General features: G+C 44.9%; 1 protein-coding gene across 1 annotated transcript in view; it reads right to left on the reverse strand.

Annotated features, from left to right (window-relative positions):
- The window catches only part of FAM159A (family with sequence similarity 159 member A), a 32,457-nt gene that overhangs the window by 7,988 nt on the left and 9,416 nt on the right, over positions 1–15,053 (reverse strand). The window contains exons 2-3 of the mRNA XM_019501290.1: positions 9,835–9,974; positions 1,688–1,765 (exon numbers count right to left, since the gene is read on the reverse strand). Of these exons, the coding sequence (XP_019356835.1) occupies positions 1,734–1,765; positions 9,835–9,974 (172 nt within the window). The 3' untranslated portion in view covers positions 1,688–1,733. The remainder of the gene's footprint in view (positions 1–1,687; positions 1,766–9,834; positions 9,975–15,053) is intronic.

Genomic DNA, 15,053 nt, shown 5'->3' on the forward strand with positions numbered 1-15,053 from the left:
ACGTCAGAATGGGAGTTTTTTTCATAATGTTTCAACAAAGCCAAACAGCAACTTCCTTCTTGCTGCTGGTGAAGTGGCCAGCCGTGTGAGGTAAGCTGAGGCTCCCAGGCCTCATGCAGCGGCTTGCTGGGTAGGACGGGAGATGAGGAAAGGCAGATTTGCTGCTTGCGCATGTTCCAGCTATTCTCAGAACAATTATTGAGCCCAAAAGGTTCCTTCCCTCCCTTTTGAGAGACACTGCTCGTTCATGGCTGTGTACACATGCAATAGTCTTTAGCCATGAGCTTTCTCCAGAAGCAGAAAGCAGAATGAATGTTTTGTGCCAACTCGAGTCCTCGGTAGTATTCATAAATTCCCTCTCAAGGCCAAAGTCCATCTTGTCTGTCCTGGTTTGCATTTTCAGTGCTTCTGCCTGGGTCTGAGAGATGAGCAGCTTCACTTTGTCCATAGATTCCAGCATGAAACTGAGACAGGCCAAGACACTTCAGTCTTTGGAAGGTTCCCTCTCCGTGCCTCTGTGGGCGCACTCAGGAAGCAGAGCAGTGCTAAACTATTCCCATCCATCTAGCATAGGGTCCTCCCAAACAAAGTCAGGTCAGCTGCCTTGCTGGTAAGCACTGAGACCCCCTGACCAATAATGTAACGACAGCATCAGAGGACCCCTATCCCTCTCCGCGTCATCGGCAATCCCTCACAGTTGAGGAAGACCATCTTCCACGCTTGCCTTATCTGTGGTCCCAAAGACAGCTGATGAGGCCAATGCGGGATTGAAAGGTCCTAATGCAACTCAGGCACATGTTTCCATGTGGGGCGGGTGGCTCTGGATTCTCGGTTCGGTCTGCGACACGCTGCTTCTGCCACTTTTCCATCTCCTGTTGTCATCACAAGGTTTCAAAGTGCTGAGATCCTTGCAGCAGGTTCAACAGACAGGTTTCCCTCACTTTATGCTGTGCATGAGTTCCTGGAAAACGGCGCGTAACTCGAATTCGCATAAAGGAAATCCACTTTACAATGGAACAAATAGGGATACGTTGCAAGACCTCAACTGGACTGACCCCCAGACTCATTTCTATCACTTTTACATGACAATTTTGGTACTCACCGATGGCAGACAGTGCACACAAGCACAGGGGGGTGGTGAATGTTTAGTCAGTAGGAAGAGAGGGTGGTGAAGGCTTCATTGATGGACCAGGGAGAGGGGTAGGAGATCAGCTAGTGGGACACTTAGAAGCCATAATGGGATGGCAGCTACAGAAACACGTGTTGCAGACAGCAAGCAAGAAGCACAGATCCACACAGGAGACTGTATTTTGGTGCTCGTCACTCCCACAATCCACCGCAGAGCAGTGGACTGCAGACAGCCAATCGCATAAGAGTGAATTTATCTTGCACATAACAAACTTTTGGTATAAAAAGGGTCATCGCATAAGAGCAAATTCGTACATACAGAACCCACATAAAGTTAGAGACACCTGCACCACCAAGAAGGAGCTGTCCTGGCTGAATCAAACACAGCCAGTGACACAGGGGCCACCAGTGCCTAAATCAGTCATCCCTTTTCTGTTGTTGCCATCCTTCAAAATCCTTCATTTTGAAAAATGACTCTGCTCCTCTGATCTGCTATCCAGAGACCCAAGGGTGCAGGATGCGGGGAGAAGGGATAGGATGGACAGAAATGTCACTGTACCTATTTCATGAGAGCTTGGGTGGAATCCAGTCCAGTGCCTCTGTTTTTAACATAGAGAACTCCCTCTAGTCTCACTGTCTGAAAGACAAAAACAGTGCACAGTAAAGCAAACAGAAGCATACATCTCTGTTACAAGAAAGCAACATCTGGGGCTTACCCCACAGTCCACTGCAGGGAACCAGCCTCCAGCTATGGGGGAAAGTGAGCTGGCTGACTTAGGGTGCAGGTCTTTTCCTCTCTAATCTGTATGAACCTGTAATGCAGGGGCGGGCAATTATTTTGGGCAGAGGGCTGCTTACTGAGTTTTGGCAAGCATGACAGGCAGCCAGGGGCAGATAAATATTAATTTTCTACATTTTTTAGGGGCCCTGCAGGCTGGACAGAATGGCCTAGTGGGCCACATCCGGCCCACAGGCCGCATGTTGCCCACCCGTGCAGTGTAATGACTGGGTGACAGATGCTACAAAGGCATAAACACCAGGATGGAGAGGAGTTATTCAGGGTGGTTCAGAATATGGCATGGAATCCAAAGACAAATTTAGTCTTAGTTTTGCTAACAGTGAGATCCATTAAACTGGAGAACAGTTTCCTAAAGGACCTGGTAGAAACCTTCTTGCTTTCCAGATGCAAAAGTAGATTGGGAGGATTAGTAGGGAATGTTATAATATTAATTAGCACTTCCAAAGTACTGTCCACCCTGCAATCTCAGCATGCCTTATAATGAAAGCTTCACAAACCCACAGGAAAGCAGGGAGATATAACCCCATTTTGCAAACAGATTTAAGGGAAGATTTTCAAAGACAAAGATGGCCGTTAAGCATCTATTTGGCTGCAAAGGAAACTTGAATTCTTGCATTTCTTAAATGCCAAGTGCCTGTCTTCACAAGCCTAATAATATTATTTTAGTGTTGCTGCTGGGTGTACAATGGCATTGGTTTAAGGACAAAAATTGAAAAACGGTCTATCCAGTGGCACTGTGCTAACATCCACATAGATAATCAGCATGGTTTGAGCCTTTAGGTCCACAGCACAGACTGAGAACACTTGAAGTCCCTGAGTAATCAGCGGCTGTAACTGGATGTCATCCTCTGCATGGGCCAGAAGTAGAAAAAAGTGAGATGCACTTTGCCAAAGTTTTCACAGATATTTGCTAACAATAGAGCAGTAGTGATACTCAGGACTCTGAGGGGGATCACGCTCCACTAGACCCTGACTCTTCAGATCCTAAACCAGGCCAGACATCGTTCTACGCTGTGTCCCTGACCTCTCCCTGTGCTGCCCCTGACTCTTCCTCCCAATTCCACCTTCTTTTCTAGCCAGTCCTACTTTCCACCTCTCAGACGTCTCCTCCCAGTCCCAGTCTCCTTGCTGTATAAATCCTAGTGCCAGCCTTCTCCATGCTGCCCACAACTGACACTATGCCAGTGTCTTGGCCCATTCAAGTCCTCTCCCCATGCTGTGGCTCCTTGCAAGATATGTCTCTCCACCCCTATTAGCCCCATTTCCCTGCTGTCTAGTTCTCATACACTCTTTGCCCAGAGCTTTCCCCTGGGTTTTCATTCAACTGGCATCTCTTTCCTACCTAGTTAGTCCTGGTCCCTGACCTGTATATGCAGCCTGGCCCAGTCCCCGATTCTCAGTCTTACCCTTGCCAGCTTCCAGTTCCAGTTTCCCACAGAGACTCTTTGTTCCCCATCTATCATCTACCCTCTCCACCCCTGCAAGTCTGAGAATTGCCCCCCTTCATTCCAACCAGTTAGCATTGCACCTGGGCTTACAGGGGAACCATTAAAAGCACAGAAGAGACAAGTAGCACAGGGCAGAAAATGCTTTTCCTAGCTTGGGAAAATTTTTGAGCTTTCAAATCTTTGTCTGAAATAAAAATGGAAAACTGAAATCTCTAAACTTTTCATGAAACAACAATTTGAGGGAAAAATCAATTTCCTTCTGTTTTTGAAACCCCCTATTTCAAAGTTCACTTCTTTTTCTATTATAATTAACTTATATTTCAAAAGCAATTATTTTCAACTGAAAAGCCATGTTTTATTCTGAACCTGTGGGAATGGGCCATCTGCATGATTTGGAAACTTTTTTCCCAAAATATTTTGAACCAAGACACGTATTGAAATTGTTCCTCTCCAAGGAACACTTTGGTTTCAACCAACTGATATTTTTCAACAACAAAAAGATTTCTTACCTGGTGCAGAGATGGGCTTCCCCTGCCCTCTGTCCCAGGGATCTGACCTGCAACAACCCAGAGCTGCCTACAGGTACCTTTGGGGGCGGGGGGGTTGTTGGCTGGACAGGAGTTCATTCAATGCCGATGGAAACCTTGGGGAATGTAGCTGCTAAAATCTACATTGCTACGGAACATGTGTAAAATGCAATCTTGCAAAAGGCATATAAACTTGGCAATATTTCAGTCACTTTTTACATGGATTGCATAAAGCACAATCCCAGATTCCTATGACACCCCACTGCCAGCTTTCAAGCCCTGGCTCCGAGCAGAGGGAGACACTAGAGTTTCCCAAAGAAGTGACTGGTGGGATTTTTTAACATGGGCAAAAAAAGTTATTTTTCTATTAGCCGCATTTTTGGAAAGGGATGAACTGTTTTATCTGACCTTTTCCTAATAAAAACAGGAAGGCTGTTGAAGAAGGCACCCAGTCAGGAAAATTTCAGCAGAGACAGTGAAAATATGGCAAAGTTACAAGCAGCTGAAAAGAGGGTCTTATAATTGAAAGTGTCAAGCAACCTTAATAACAGGTAGTGTTATCAGAAATTAGTTCAAAAGCTAATAAGCAGAGTTTCCTGAATTTTGGGAACAACTTGTTCTGGAACTAAATGAATCCAGCTATTTCCACTGTGCTGATAAAAAGAAAGTGTGAGCGTTTGGGTGGTTTTTAATTACTAGTAGTTGAATGCTCGGCCTCTCTCTATAATGGTCTATTAGGAATCTTTATAAAAGGAGGGCAAGAAAGTTAGTGGGCTGTTTTTCAAGCTTTTCCTTATGAAATGAAATGATGAAGTCTTCCTTATTTAGTCCATCACATTGCTTTGTAAGAGCAACAAACAGCTCAGTGGTCCTAAATATCCTTCTTCTCCAGGCCTTACCAGTAATTTATAATGCTGCAGTTCCCTCCAGGCTCCATCACAGAGGTCCCTGTCTGAAGGTGGCTGTTTTAAAAGACAGGGTTGGCTCCCACTGGAAAATGTAATGCACCATAACTGCTTTGCAATTGGATGGGATGGACCAAGAGCAATGCCCCAGCTCCCACAGGCAGAAAGAAAAGGCCTCACCATGTAACAGACCTATTTACAGTGTCAAGGGCCAGACTGTGGTTAGGCATATGGAGGGACACAAAGGATAGAGAGGAGAAGGGCCCTCTAGCTACTCTTTCACACTGTGACAGCAGTCACCATTGCACCTGTAGTGCTAGGCATGGGGGAGGACAGCCATGCTTCCTATCCCTTTCCCCACCTGCTGACCAGGAGCGGGAAGCCTATCCTGCACCTTCCTACAGGGCAGCACAGCAGCCGCACTGCACCATACCCCTTCTTCCTGTCCCTCCACCTGCCTGGTGCCTCTTCTCCCTGCCCATCGCTCACTCAAGGCTGCTTAGCATCCTTCCCCCTCCGCTGCTGCAGCACTTGCCATCCCACCATTGCTGCACACGCAGGTTCTGCTGGCTCCCCAGGTCTGCATTTGTGCTAATTGTGCATGGCTAATTCGGGCTAATTGTGCATGGGGATAATTCAGGGTTTCAAAGGCAACATAGCATGCAATTGAATTCCCTTCAAGTATCCCCTGCTGGGGCTAAGAGACTGTTCAGAGTAACCCTCTGGGTTGGAAAGGTTTGGGTCCTTTTGCCCAGAGAGGAGAAGACCTCTTTGGCTGCAGGGCTAAGCTGCCCTATGGACAAGGAAGACAAGGACACAGGCAAGGGGAAATGAAGCCATATATAACTGCAGAGAGAGGCACAGCTTCTCACAGAGGTATTACTGCTCAAACCAAAGAGTCAGCCGGACTACTTGAAAAGAAAGGAAGATCCAGGGCCACTGGCCTGGGACTTGGGAGCACAGGATACAATTTCCTGCTGTGTAACAGGCTTCTAGTTGGGCAAGTGTCATAGGGCCAGACATATAAAGGTATTGAAATCAATGGGAATTGGGTGCTCTAGGTGCTTTTAGGGTTGTTGGTTGTAGCTGTGTTGGTCTAAGGACATAGGCAGGCAAGGTCTTTAGGTAGATGTGATATCTTTTATTAGACCAACTGAGTAGTTGGAAGGAAGTTATTTGCAAGCTTTCAGGTGCAATCACCCTTCTTCAGGCATCGGTGCTTTCAAACTCTCAGGAGATGCCCATCTGTATCTTTAGGCACATTCATATTTTTCTAAAATATGGCCTTCCTTCAGGGCCATAGCTCTGCATCTGTAAAATGGACACAGCTAGCACTTCCCTACCTCAAGGAGAGTTGTGGGGAAAGGCTGCAGGGCACTCAGACACTGGGAATGGAGCCTCTGAAGTCGCTAAGACAGAGGATTAACTCATAGGCTGAATCCTTGGGAACCAAAGGGAGGGTCCGGTGTAGATGTTCCCATAGGCTCTTTCGGCCAAATGTTTATTAGGTGATTGGCTGCTGTTGCAGGGGGCTGGACTTGAAGACGATGACCCAGAAGGTCACGTTAGTTTTTGAAGTAGAGTATGAACACCAGGCAAATAGGGAACTAAGATCCAGAACTGTAGGCTGCAAAAGAAAAACCAGGGATAGGGAAATAGAGAGCAAAAGGTGCTGTTTTTTCATAAATCCTGGGCCGGATTCAGATCTGTGCGGAGAAAGCACTCTGGGCTAGGAACTGTCTTTCTGTTTTGTGTTTGCACAATGCCTCATTCAGAGCGGTCTGGAGTCAAGAGTAGCAATACACGTACGAGATTGTTTCCATCACGATGACTCCAGTAACTCCAAAGTAATAACTCCTGACTGACACCAGCCTAAGGGAGAGTGGAATTGGGCTGGGTGCCCTAAAATCTCGATCGTGGATTAATGCACTAACTCTTTTTTGTATTTAACAGCACTTGATAATCCTGGGGAACTTCATTTAATATCTACTTAAATAGGCTAAGCCAGTCATTCAGTATTAAATGAAGGGGTGGATTCCAGCTGCCCTAGCTCACTGCAGGGCTCGGTAGTTGATTATGGGCCATATTTACAAGGTTTTGCTGTTTGTCGTCAGATTTACAACCGATCTTTGAATGATTATTGTAACAATTCAGCAATTCTCACATGTTATTTTCCAAGGGACCTTCAACAAGTTCACAGAAGAATGACAAGTTTTTTAACTAATACGGCAGCAGAGACGCACAATAAATAATTGCTTGTCTACTGAAATCTGAAAGTGTGACTGGGCTGATACCTCCAGAATGTAACAGAAGAAAAAACAGTCCTTTTTATAAGCTAGTATTTTTCTCCAAACTGCCGAAACAACAGTGCTGTTCATATCCCATGGATGATGCAGAGATATGAAAGCATGACTGAAGCAGTTCAGGAAAAATGGAAATGAGCTGAGTTCATAACTAAAACTCAGTGTGATCTGAACCTCAAACTCACCTGTAGTTTCTCAAAGTCAGTTGGGTTATTTTATTCCATGGATCTGATTTTGCTGTGATAAGGATGGGAAGAGTTGAGATGCCAGGACAGAGGCTGTCCTTACTGTTCCTTTCATCCGAGACAAGCTACCTAGCAATCTTGTCAGAGACTGATCTTGCTTGGCTTTAGGCCCACAGAAGCCCGGATACACTGGAGGGAAGCTTTCTAGCTTGTCAATGAAATGTCTCAACTTTTTCAAACATCTCTCCTCCCTAGCCACGAAGTTGGCTTTGGATTTCTAACAGGCCATTTTACCAGACTGTAAAGTTATCGGTATTGAAATGGGGAATAACTGCCACTCAGAGCAGCCCCAGATCCAAAATAAGAGCAGCAAGGCAAAAACAGAAAGGGAGAAAAGACAAAAAAATAAAACCCATCTAAGTACAAAACAACACAACCTGGAAGCAATCTGAAATACAGCCGGTACAGAAACGCAGTGCAGATTACAGCCATGTTGTAAAAGTTCCCAAGATACATTTATATTCTCCTCAAACACTTGTCTAGGCAGCTTTGGGCAGGTCACCTAAAGCTTTATTTCAGCTTTCTCACTCCATCAGGGAGATGTCAACGTTTCAATTTGCAGGTTAGGAACAACTGACTGAATATGTGACTTTCTCCTCTGTCCCCTTGTTCATCCCACATACCCAAGTGGGGTTTTGCATATCCCAACTAATCTGTAAACTGTCTTCAGGAATAAAGGCATGTTCTCAGGAGTATGAAATCAGGGGAGCAAATGCTGGTATAAAACAGAAATCATGGGCGTGTATGTTGGTATGAAACAGGACACAAGTTCACGTAACATTTTTGATGTGGTTAGTCTGATATTTGCTAATAGGCCACTGCAGGAATTGATCTTTTCGCCATGGTACTGTGGGCCTCCCAAGCACATCCAGTCAAATACTTTGATATGAGAAATTGCAGATCTTCCCAAAAAAACTGTTACATTTTTCATAAAATGTTTTCCATTTGTCAACCAGTTCCATTTACAAAGCACAAGTAAATACATTCAAGACCTCCTTGCAAGAGACACCATATTCCTGTTTTGGCAGGAGCATTACTGAGCAGGTACAAAAATTAGGTTTAAACGTTTGGGAAGTCCTGAAGAAAGAGATGCCTCCTGCCTCTCTTTAGAGACAGGCAAGGGTGATCTTTGCTGGCCGGTCCAATTCTGCATTGTTCTGGCTCATGTACAGAGTGTACCGACACTCTGATAACAGCTATAAAATCCCTGTTGCAATGGGCTGCCAAGGGAGTCTTCTTTAGTAAAATCAATAAGAGCTGCTTTTTTAAGCTCTGCTCTGTTGACGATGGCACCTGTCTGCAGGCACAGATTCCTTTCGCACAAATACACGTGAAAGTGTTACAGTGCTGGGGGTGTGCGCTCTTCCAGCAATGGTCTGCTAAACCAGCAGTTCTCAACCTTTTTTGTACCAGGACCCTTGTGTAAACATTGATGGCAAGTCCTGGCCCAGGAAATAGTTTAAATAGAAAACGCCGCCCTGGCCCTGCTGGTGCCCCTCACTACCAACCCACTGTCCCTGGCCCCAGCACCCCTGGTGTGTGGGATGGGGGGACAGCCCTTACAGACTGGAGCTCTGCCAGCTTTCAAGGGAAAACCCAGGTTCCCACATTTTTCTCCTTTAAAGAAGGATCCATTTTTAAAGTGTTTTTATCCATTTTTAAAGTTTGTTTGTGACCCTTTCATACATTCCCGCAACCCACTTTTGGGTTGCGACTCACGGGTTGAGAAACGTTGTGCAAACAGCTCGTTCTGCTGGGTTCTGACACAATTTGTGCACGGCAGCAGGGAGCTGCTAGAACTGCAGCAATAACCCCTGCGCCTCGAAGAAGAGTTACTTGAAGAAAAAAATTACAGGGAAAACCTGTGATCACCTGGGGTTTTCACTGGGAGCTGCATGTATACCCTGTCTCAAGACTTTTGCCACTTATGTGAAGGCTTTACATCTCTATTGACATGCACAGAAAATCCTAATCAAATCCTGCCTCACTTCTAAATGCAAGAGGCCTCTTTCTGCAATGAGGATTTATCTCTTGTACCCATCTGTTGTTCTACAATCTCAAACCATTCATGTTATGACTTCTTCATTAAGGACAAAAGAGGTGATGTTGCGTTTTGATGTAAATCTTATTCAAAACGTGGGATACCAGCAGAGTCGTGTGACTTCATCTAGGATGGGGATGGGCAAAATGCGGCCCATGGGCCAAATACGGCCCGCCAGGCCATTCTATCCAGCCCGCAGGGCCCCTAAAAAATTTAGAAAATTAATATTCATCTGCCCCTGGCTGCCTGTCATACAGCCCCCAATGGCTTGCCAAAACTCAGTAAGTGCTCTCTGCCCAAAATAATTGCCCGCCCCTGATCTAGGACCGTTAAGAACCACCCTCCGAAAGGAACGCCTTGGCCAATTCAGTGATGGAATAACTGTTTATCTCTACAGGAGATAATCTGTCAATACTGACATAATGAAGCTGATCTTACCTGTCGTCTGTAAGTTTAAACCAGTATCCAGCTTGCTGCGTGGCTTTGTACTGATGAACAAATAACAGAGAACACACACTGTGATGATAAAAGCAAGCAGGACCACTGCTGCTATTGACAGTCCAACAAGGGCTCCAACACTGAGAAGACATAAAAGAAAGGGATTAAATACATAAAATGGTTGTGATGGCTGTGAAACACATGGCCAACATGCCATCTGGAGCTCACTTGTACTTAAGAGGGGAAGCAACTGTATACTATTATTATAGGCACAGATCTGGGGGGAAATCCATAGTATCCGGGGTGTAAAATGACAGCGTGTCATTGACCTCTGGGGAGCCACACCATTTAACAGTAGCTTGAGGGTTTGGCTCTTAAAGTCTTTATTATGGCATGTGTGCATATTGGTCTTGATTCAGATCTCACTGCTATAAATCAGAAGTAACACCACTGAAGCCAATGGAGTGCCACCCATCAGTGAGATCAGGGTCTCTCTAGGTGCCACGCATGCTCCCAAATAACTCAGCCACTGGAAACCTGTAGGAAGTGTGCATGGTATACTTGCAAATGGTATATTGTGCTGGGACATTTATATTTTCACTGTGGTGTTTTTAAGTGATATTACCTGTAACTTTTTAAAAACTGCAGAGACATAACTAAAGGCCTACTAGCATGCAGATCTATGCACTGTCCTTTAGAGATGGTGCCTTCACCGGTTCTTTCTAATCCAGTCATGTGAAAAGCTAGAAATAAAGCAGATGCTGCTCTAAAATGTTACACAGGAAAAGGGCTCTCGAGCTCCAGGAAGGCTGCTTAGCAATCCATGCAGCCTCCCCCAATCCTCAGCTCCCTTCCCAATTCAATGTCTCAGACTGAAAGTTAATTTTCATTGTAAAAAAAAAGTATGCTTACTTTAAAGCTTGGTAGGAGCACATTTGATCCAGTGTATGCATATCTGTCACTGGCTTCTCCCCCTCTAGCACTGAAATGTCTCTAGAACAGGCTAGCAACAGGGGTTTGCATAAAGATTAAATCAGCATAACCCCTTCTAGTTAGCTTGGCAGGGCAGAGTAGAGCACTGCAGTTTTTACCGTGCCTCTGTATTAAGGCAATGTGCTTTAAGGGCAGATCAGTGAAGTGCTTTTCCATCTCTGACCACCTGTCAGGATGCATTGCTGCAAAGGGGCAATGTGAGCCTAAAGATTTATTCATATATGCACAGCAGTAAAGGCATCGGACAACCAGGAACAACATACTGAGGAAGCAGGAAGTAAACCACCATGAATAGTACGTCATGGTGTAAACTAACAGAAGGTGAGATATCACTTCCTTCTACTTCCATACTCATATACCTTGTCTGTCTCAAGAAAAACGAGTGGTTCCTTGGTTCCCAGTTCTTCCTTCTATGTCTTTCCTTTGCTTTTCCTCCTATGGAGCTTCCTTGACATGCTAAAAGCCTAAATGCTATGATTCACTGTCCCGTCTCGGACAGTTTAATGTCACTATTAGCCAGCCCTGCATCCTAGAGCCCAACCTAAAAGAGGACATCCCAAGGATATGCCACCGCAGTCTTCTGATATCAGCTTGAGAACATGTGAAGCCCCCAGATACTAGTGTTACCACCACCTTTGCTTGTGATTTTGACACAGCGACAGAAGAAAAGGAAGAAAGGAGGAAGCTGTGTCTCGGTGGGCCCAGAACTTGAGAGACTTCAGGCTCTTGCTGATGCAAATGCATTTACTTGGCACTGCTACTGGTGGAAGCCACTTGATCCGCAGTACGGTAAAAACACTGGACCTCAGAATCTGTTTATATATTCAACGTGTCGAATTCTAAAATAGTGAAAAGCCAATATATAAAGATCGTGCAATTCCAATAGACAGGAATATACATGGGTCAGCAGCATCCACGCGACTGTTAGCTATCACGACTCACTGATCTCTCAGATCAATTAATGGGGTTTCATGAATCTGAGTTAATTCAAACTTGTGCAGACCTACATACCCAAAGAAAATAATCCATATCAACAAAATCCCTTCTACTGGGAAAGAATTACTCTGTTCTTGCCTGAGACTTTTGAAGGGCATTTGTCATCTGACTGAGCCATAGATTTTCTTGCATATATATTTTCTCTTCCTTTCAAGTTTTTATTTTTTGACTTGTTGCTTTGTTTGTAAGAGCCACTGTGTCTGGTAGTGGGGCAACGGGACACCGTGCATGTCCTTATAATCAGGGTGTCCAGGAAGGCTCTGAGCTTATTTCAGCTTATTCATTTGGGGTATTTCTAAAGTGGACAAATCACTAGAAATCAGTAGGGGATCCAGGCGCACAGCTACCAAACGAAGGGTTATTCTCATGGCAGAGTCCATTCCAGCAAGCAAGCAAGAAAAACTGCATTTATTTGTGTTGCCAGTACTAACCCGTTGGTGGGTTAGTTCTCTAAGAGTAGGAATAAGAGTTTGTAAAGGTAAAAGTTTCAAATAAAAGGCAGGCCCCATGCTCAGCCTTTTATAAAACTAGCAGATCAGGCCTGTACAAATAGCACACTCTTATTTATTCATGCATCCAGCTATTATCTTCCACTTGCAACTTGCTTGTACCTGCCACCATTCAGCTGTCCAGGAGGCACTTGTTGATATAGTACATCTGCTCCACCATGAGATGGCTTGTATAAGCTGGTCTGTGCATTATAAATGGAAAAGGAGGGTTTCTGCTGCAGAACTGCAGAGTACTTGCCATCACAGGTGGAAGGCTTGATAGTTTAAAGAATAGTGTATAACACCTGGAAAGACCTGACCTCTCCCATGCCCTTGTTAGTCTCTCAAGTGAAGAACCACTTGAAACCACGACAAGGACTGCATGAGCAAATGCAGACATCTAGAGAACAGCACCTTTCTGAGCTTATTAGAAGTGAAGAGAATACACCTATTTGATTCTGTTTTTAACCATCATACTTCACAACCAGATTTTTCGAGACACATCCAAGCCCCTTGAGGGCTACAGGCAAATCTGGATATGTTTAAAACATATCTGCTTTTCATTTGAGGCTTTTTAAAAAGATCTTATGGATTTTACCAGATTTATTCTGATTATTTGAAGATAGTTTCCCCTAGATAGTTTCTACACACTTTGACAAACTCAGCACATGCAGTAACTGTCAAACACATTATAAACAGCAGTCAGAAACATGCTCGGATCACAATTATGATCTGCATGCTGAATCACCACATAGCTTCCCAATAACCCTTTCCCCTAAAGCCCAGGTGTAAAGATGGGTCTTGCAACATGTCTCATAGATCCTACTGGTCTCCTGGGGCAGGGAATTTGGTCAAAAGTTCTCCCAACTTCACTCCTGCCTTTTAAACACAGGAGGTGATAAGGATTAGTACTGGAATTATAAAATGAATAAGGAACAGCTAAAGGGAAAATTACAATGAGTTACGGTGAAAGAGGACTTACCAGGGTGGAGGGAGATTACTAGGTCATTCCTCTGGGATTGGCTTTGGGACCACTCCTGTTTAATAGTTTCATCAGAGAAACTGGTGCAAAAACCAGGTGCATGTTTATGAAATCTATAGGCACTCCTCATACTAAGAGAGGATCATCCAAGAATTAGACAACCTTGTGGCTTGGACTGTGAAATCTCATAGGACAAGCTGCATAAGGTGCATTGACCAATCATAGGAGGACCCTGAGCTACCAGTGCAATGCAGCTGTAAAAATGTTATTCCAGGATTAAGCAAAGTATTTTTAGCAACATCAGGGAAACATTAATACCATTGTACAATGCACTGGTAAGACTTCATGTAGTATTGTATGCACAGTGCTGGCATCTGTGCTCGAAGAAGATGAATTTAAGCTGCAACAGGTGCAGAGAACCTAGCCTGGGAGAGGAGGTTAAGAAAGTTTGGTTTGGTTAGCCCAGCAAAACAAAGGTTGGGAGGGGAGAGGCCAACTCATCATCAATACATCAGAGGTAAACAGAAGGGCAGCAGAAGTGCTATTATAGTTAGAGGATAATACAAGTACAGGAGCCAATGGTCATGAATAAATATAGACTGAACCACAGAAGAAGGTCCCTAACCGAAGCAAAGTCCTGGAACAGCTTCCCAAACCGGGTTATAAGGCAAGGAACCCAAACTGGAGCTTAACAAGTTAATGGAAGGGACAGCAGGATATGGCCAGGGCTGGTCTTGAAATCGGGAATGACAGCTTCTGATCTGTGGCTGGTGATAGTCAATCTGTCCAAGGGTTGAACAGAGAAGTAGTTGTGAGAGCCCCTTCTGGACCACATTTCCCTCCCTCCTCTCTTCTTGAGCTTTTAATTCACTTGCAATACTTGGTCCACCATTATATATTGTATTTAATCCATTACACCCATGCTCCAAGGGTTCTGTTGGTCACCTGTAGGGGCCACAAAGAACTTTTTTCTCTCTTGAATACAAAACTTAGCTGCATAACCATCCAACAACAACTTTGTGTCTATGGAAACATCCTACCTGTAAACTTGCCTCAAAAATAATTTACTTCCAATAATTTATAATGTATACAAAAATACGTGGCAGCATGAGTATGTTATTACACTTGAAGTTATAAATGACATCCTCTTTTCCTAGCCATTATATTTTTAGGAAACTGTTGACGAAAGTTCAGAACAAATACAAAATAAGAGGGATATAAGAGTAGAATCATAGAATCACTGAGTTGGAAGGGACCTAGACAGGTCATCTAGTCCGAACCCCTGCCATGGGCAGGAAGGAGCACTGGGGGTGGTAGGGGTCATAAGACCCCAGCCAGGTGCCTGTCCAGTCTCCTCTTGAAGATCTCCAGGGAAGGTGAGAGCACCACCTCTCTGGGAAGCCTATTCCAGGCTCTGGCCACCCTTACTGTGAAGCAGTTCTTCCTAATATCTAACCTAAACCTCTCCTCCCTCCGCTTGTGGCCATTGTTCCTGGTGACTCCAAGGGGGGCCCTGGTGAACAGACTTTCCCCGAGTCCCTGCTGCTGGCCCCTGATAAAGTTGTAGGCAGCCACCAGATCCCCCCTCAGTCTCCTCTTGCGGAGACTGAAGAGATTCAGGTCCCTCAGCCTCTCCTCATAGGGCTGGCCACGGAGGCCCCCAATCATACGAGTGGCCTCCTCTGGACCCTCTCCAGGTTCCCCACATCCCTCTTGAAGTGCGGCGCCCAGAACTGGACACAGGACTCCAGCTGTGGCCT

Source organism: Gavialis gangeticus, unplaced genomic scaffold (assembly GCF_001723915.1).
Source record: "Gavialis gangeticus isolate Ggan-Ray unplaced genomic scaffold, GavGan_comp1, whole genome shotgun sequence".
NCBI lineage: Eukaryota > Metazoa > Chordata > Crocodylia > Gavialidae > Gavialis > Gavialis gangeticus.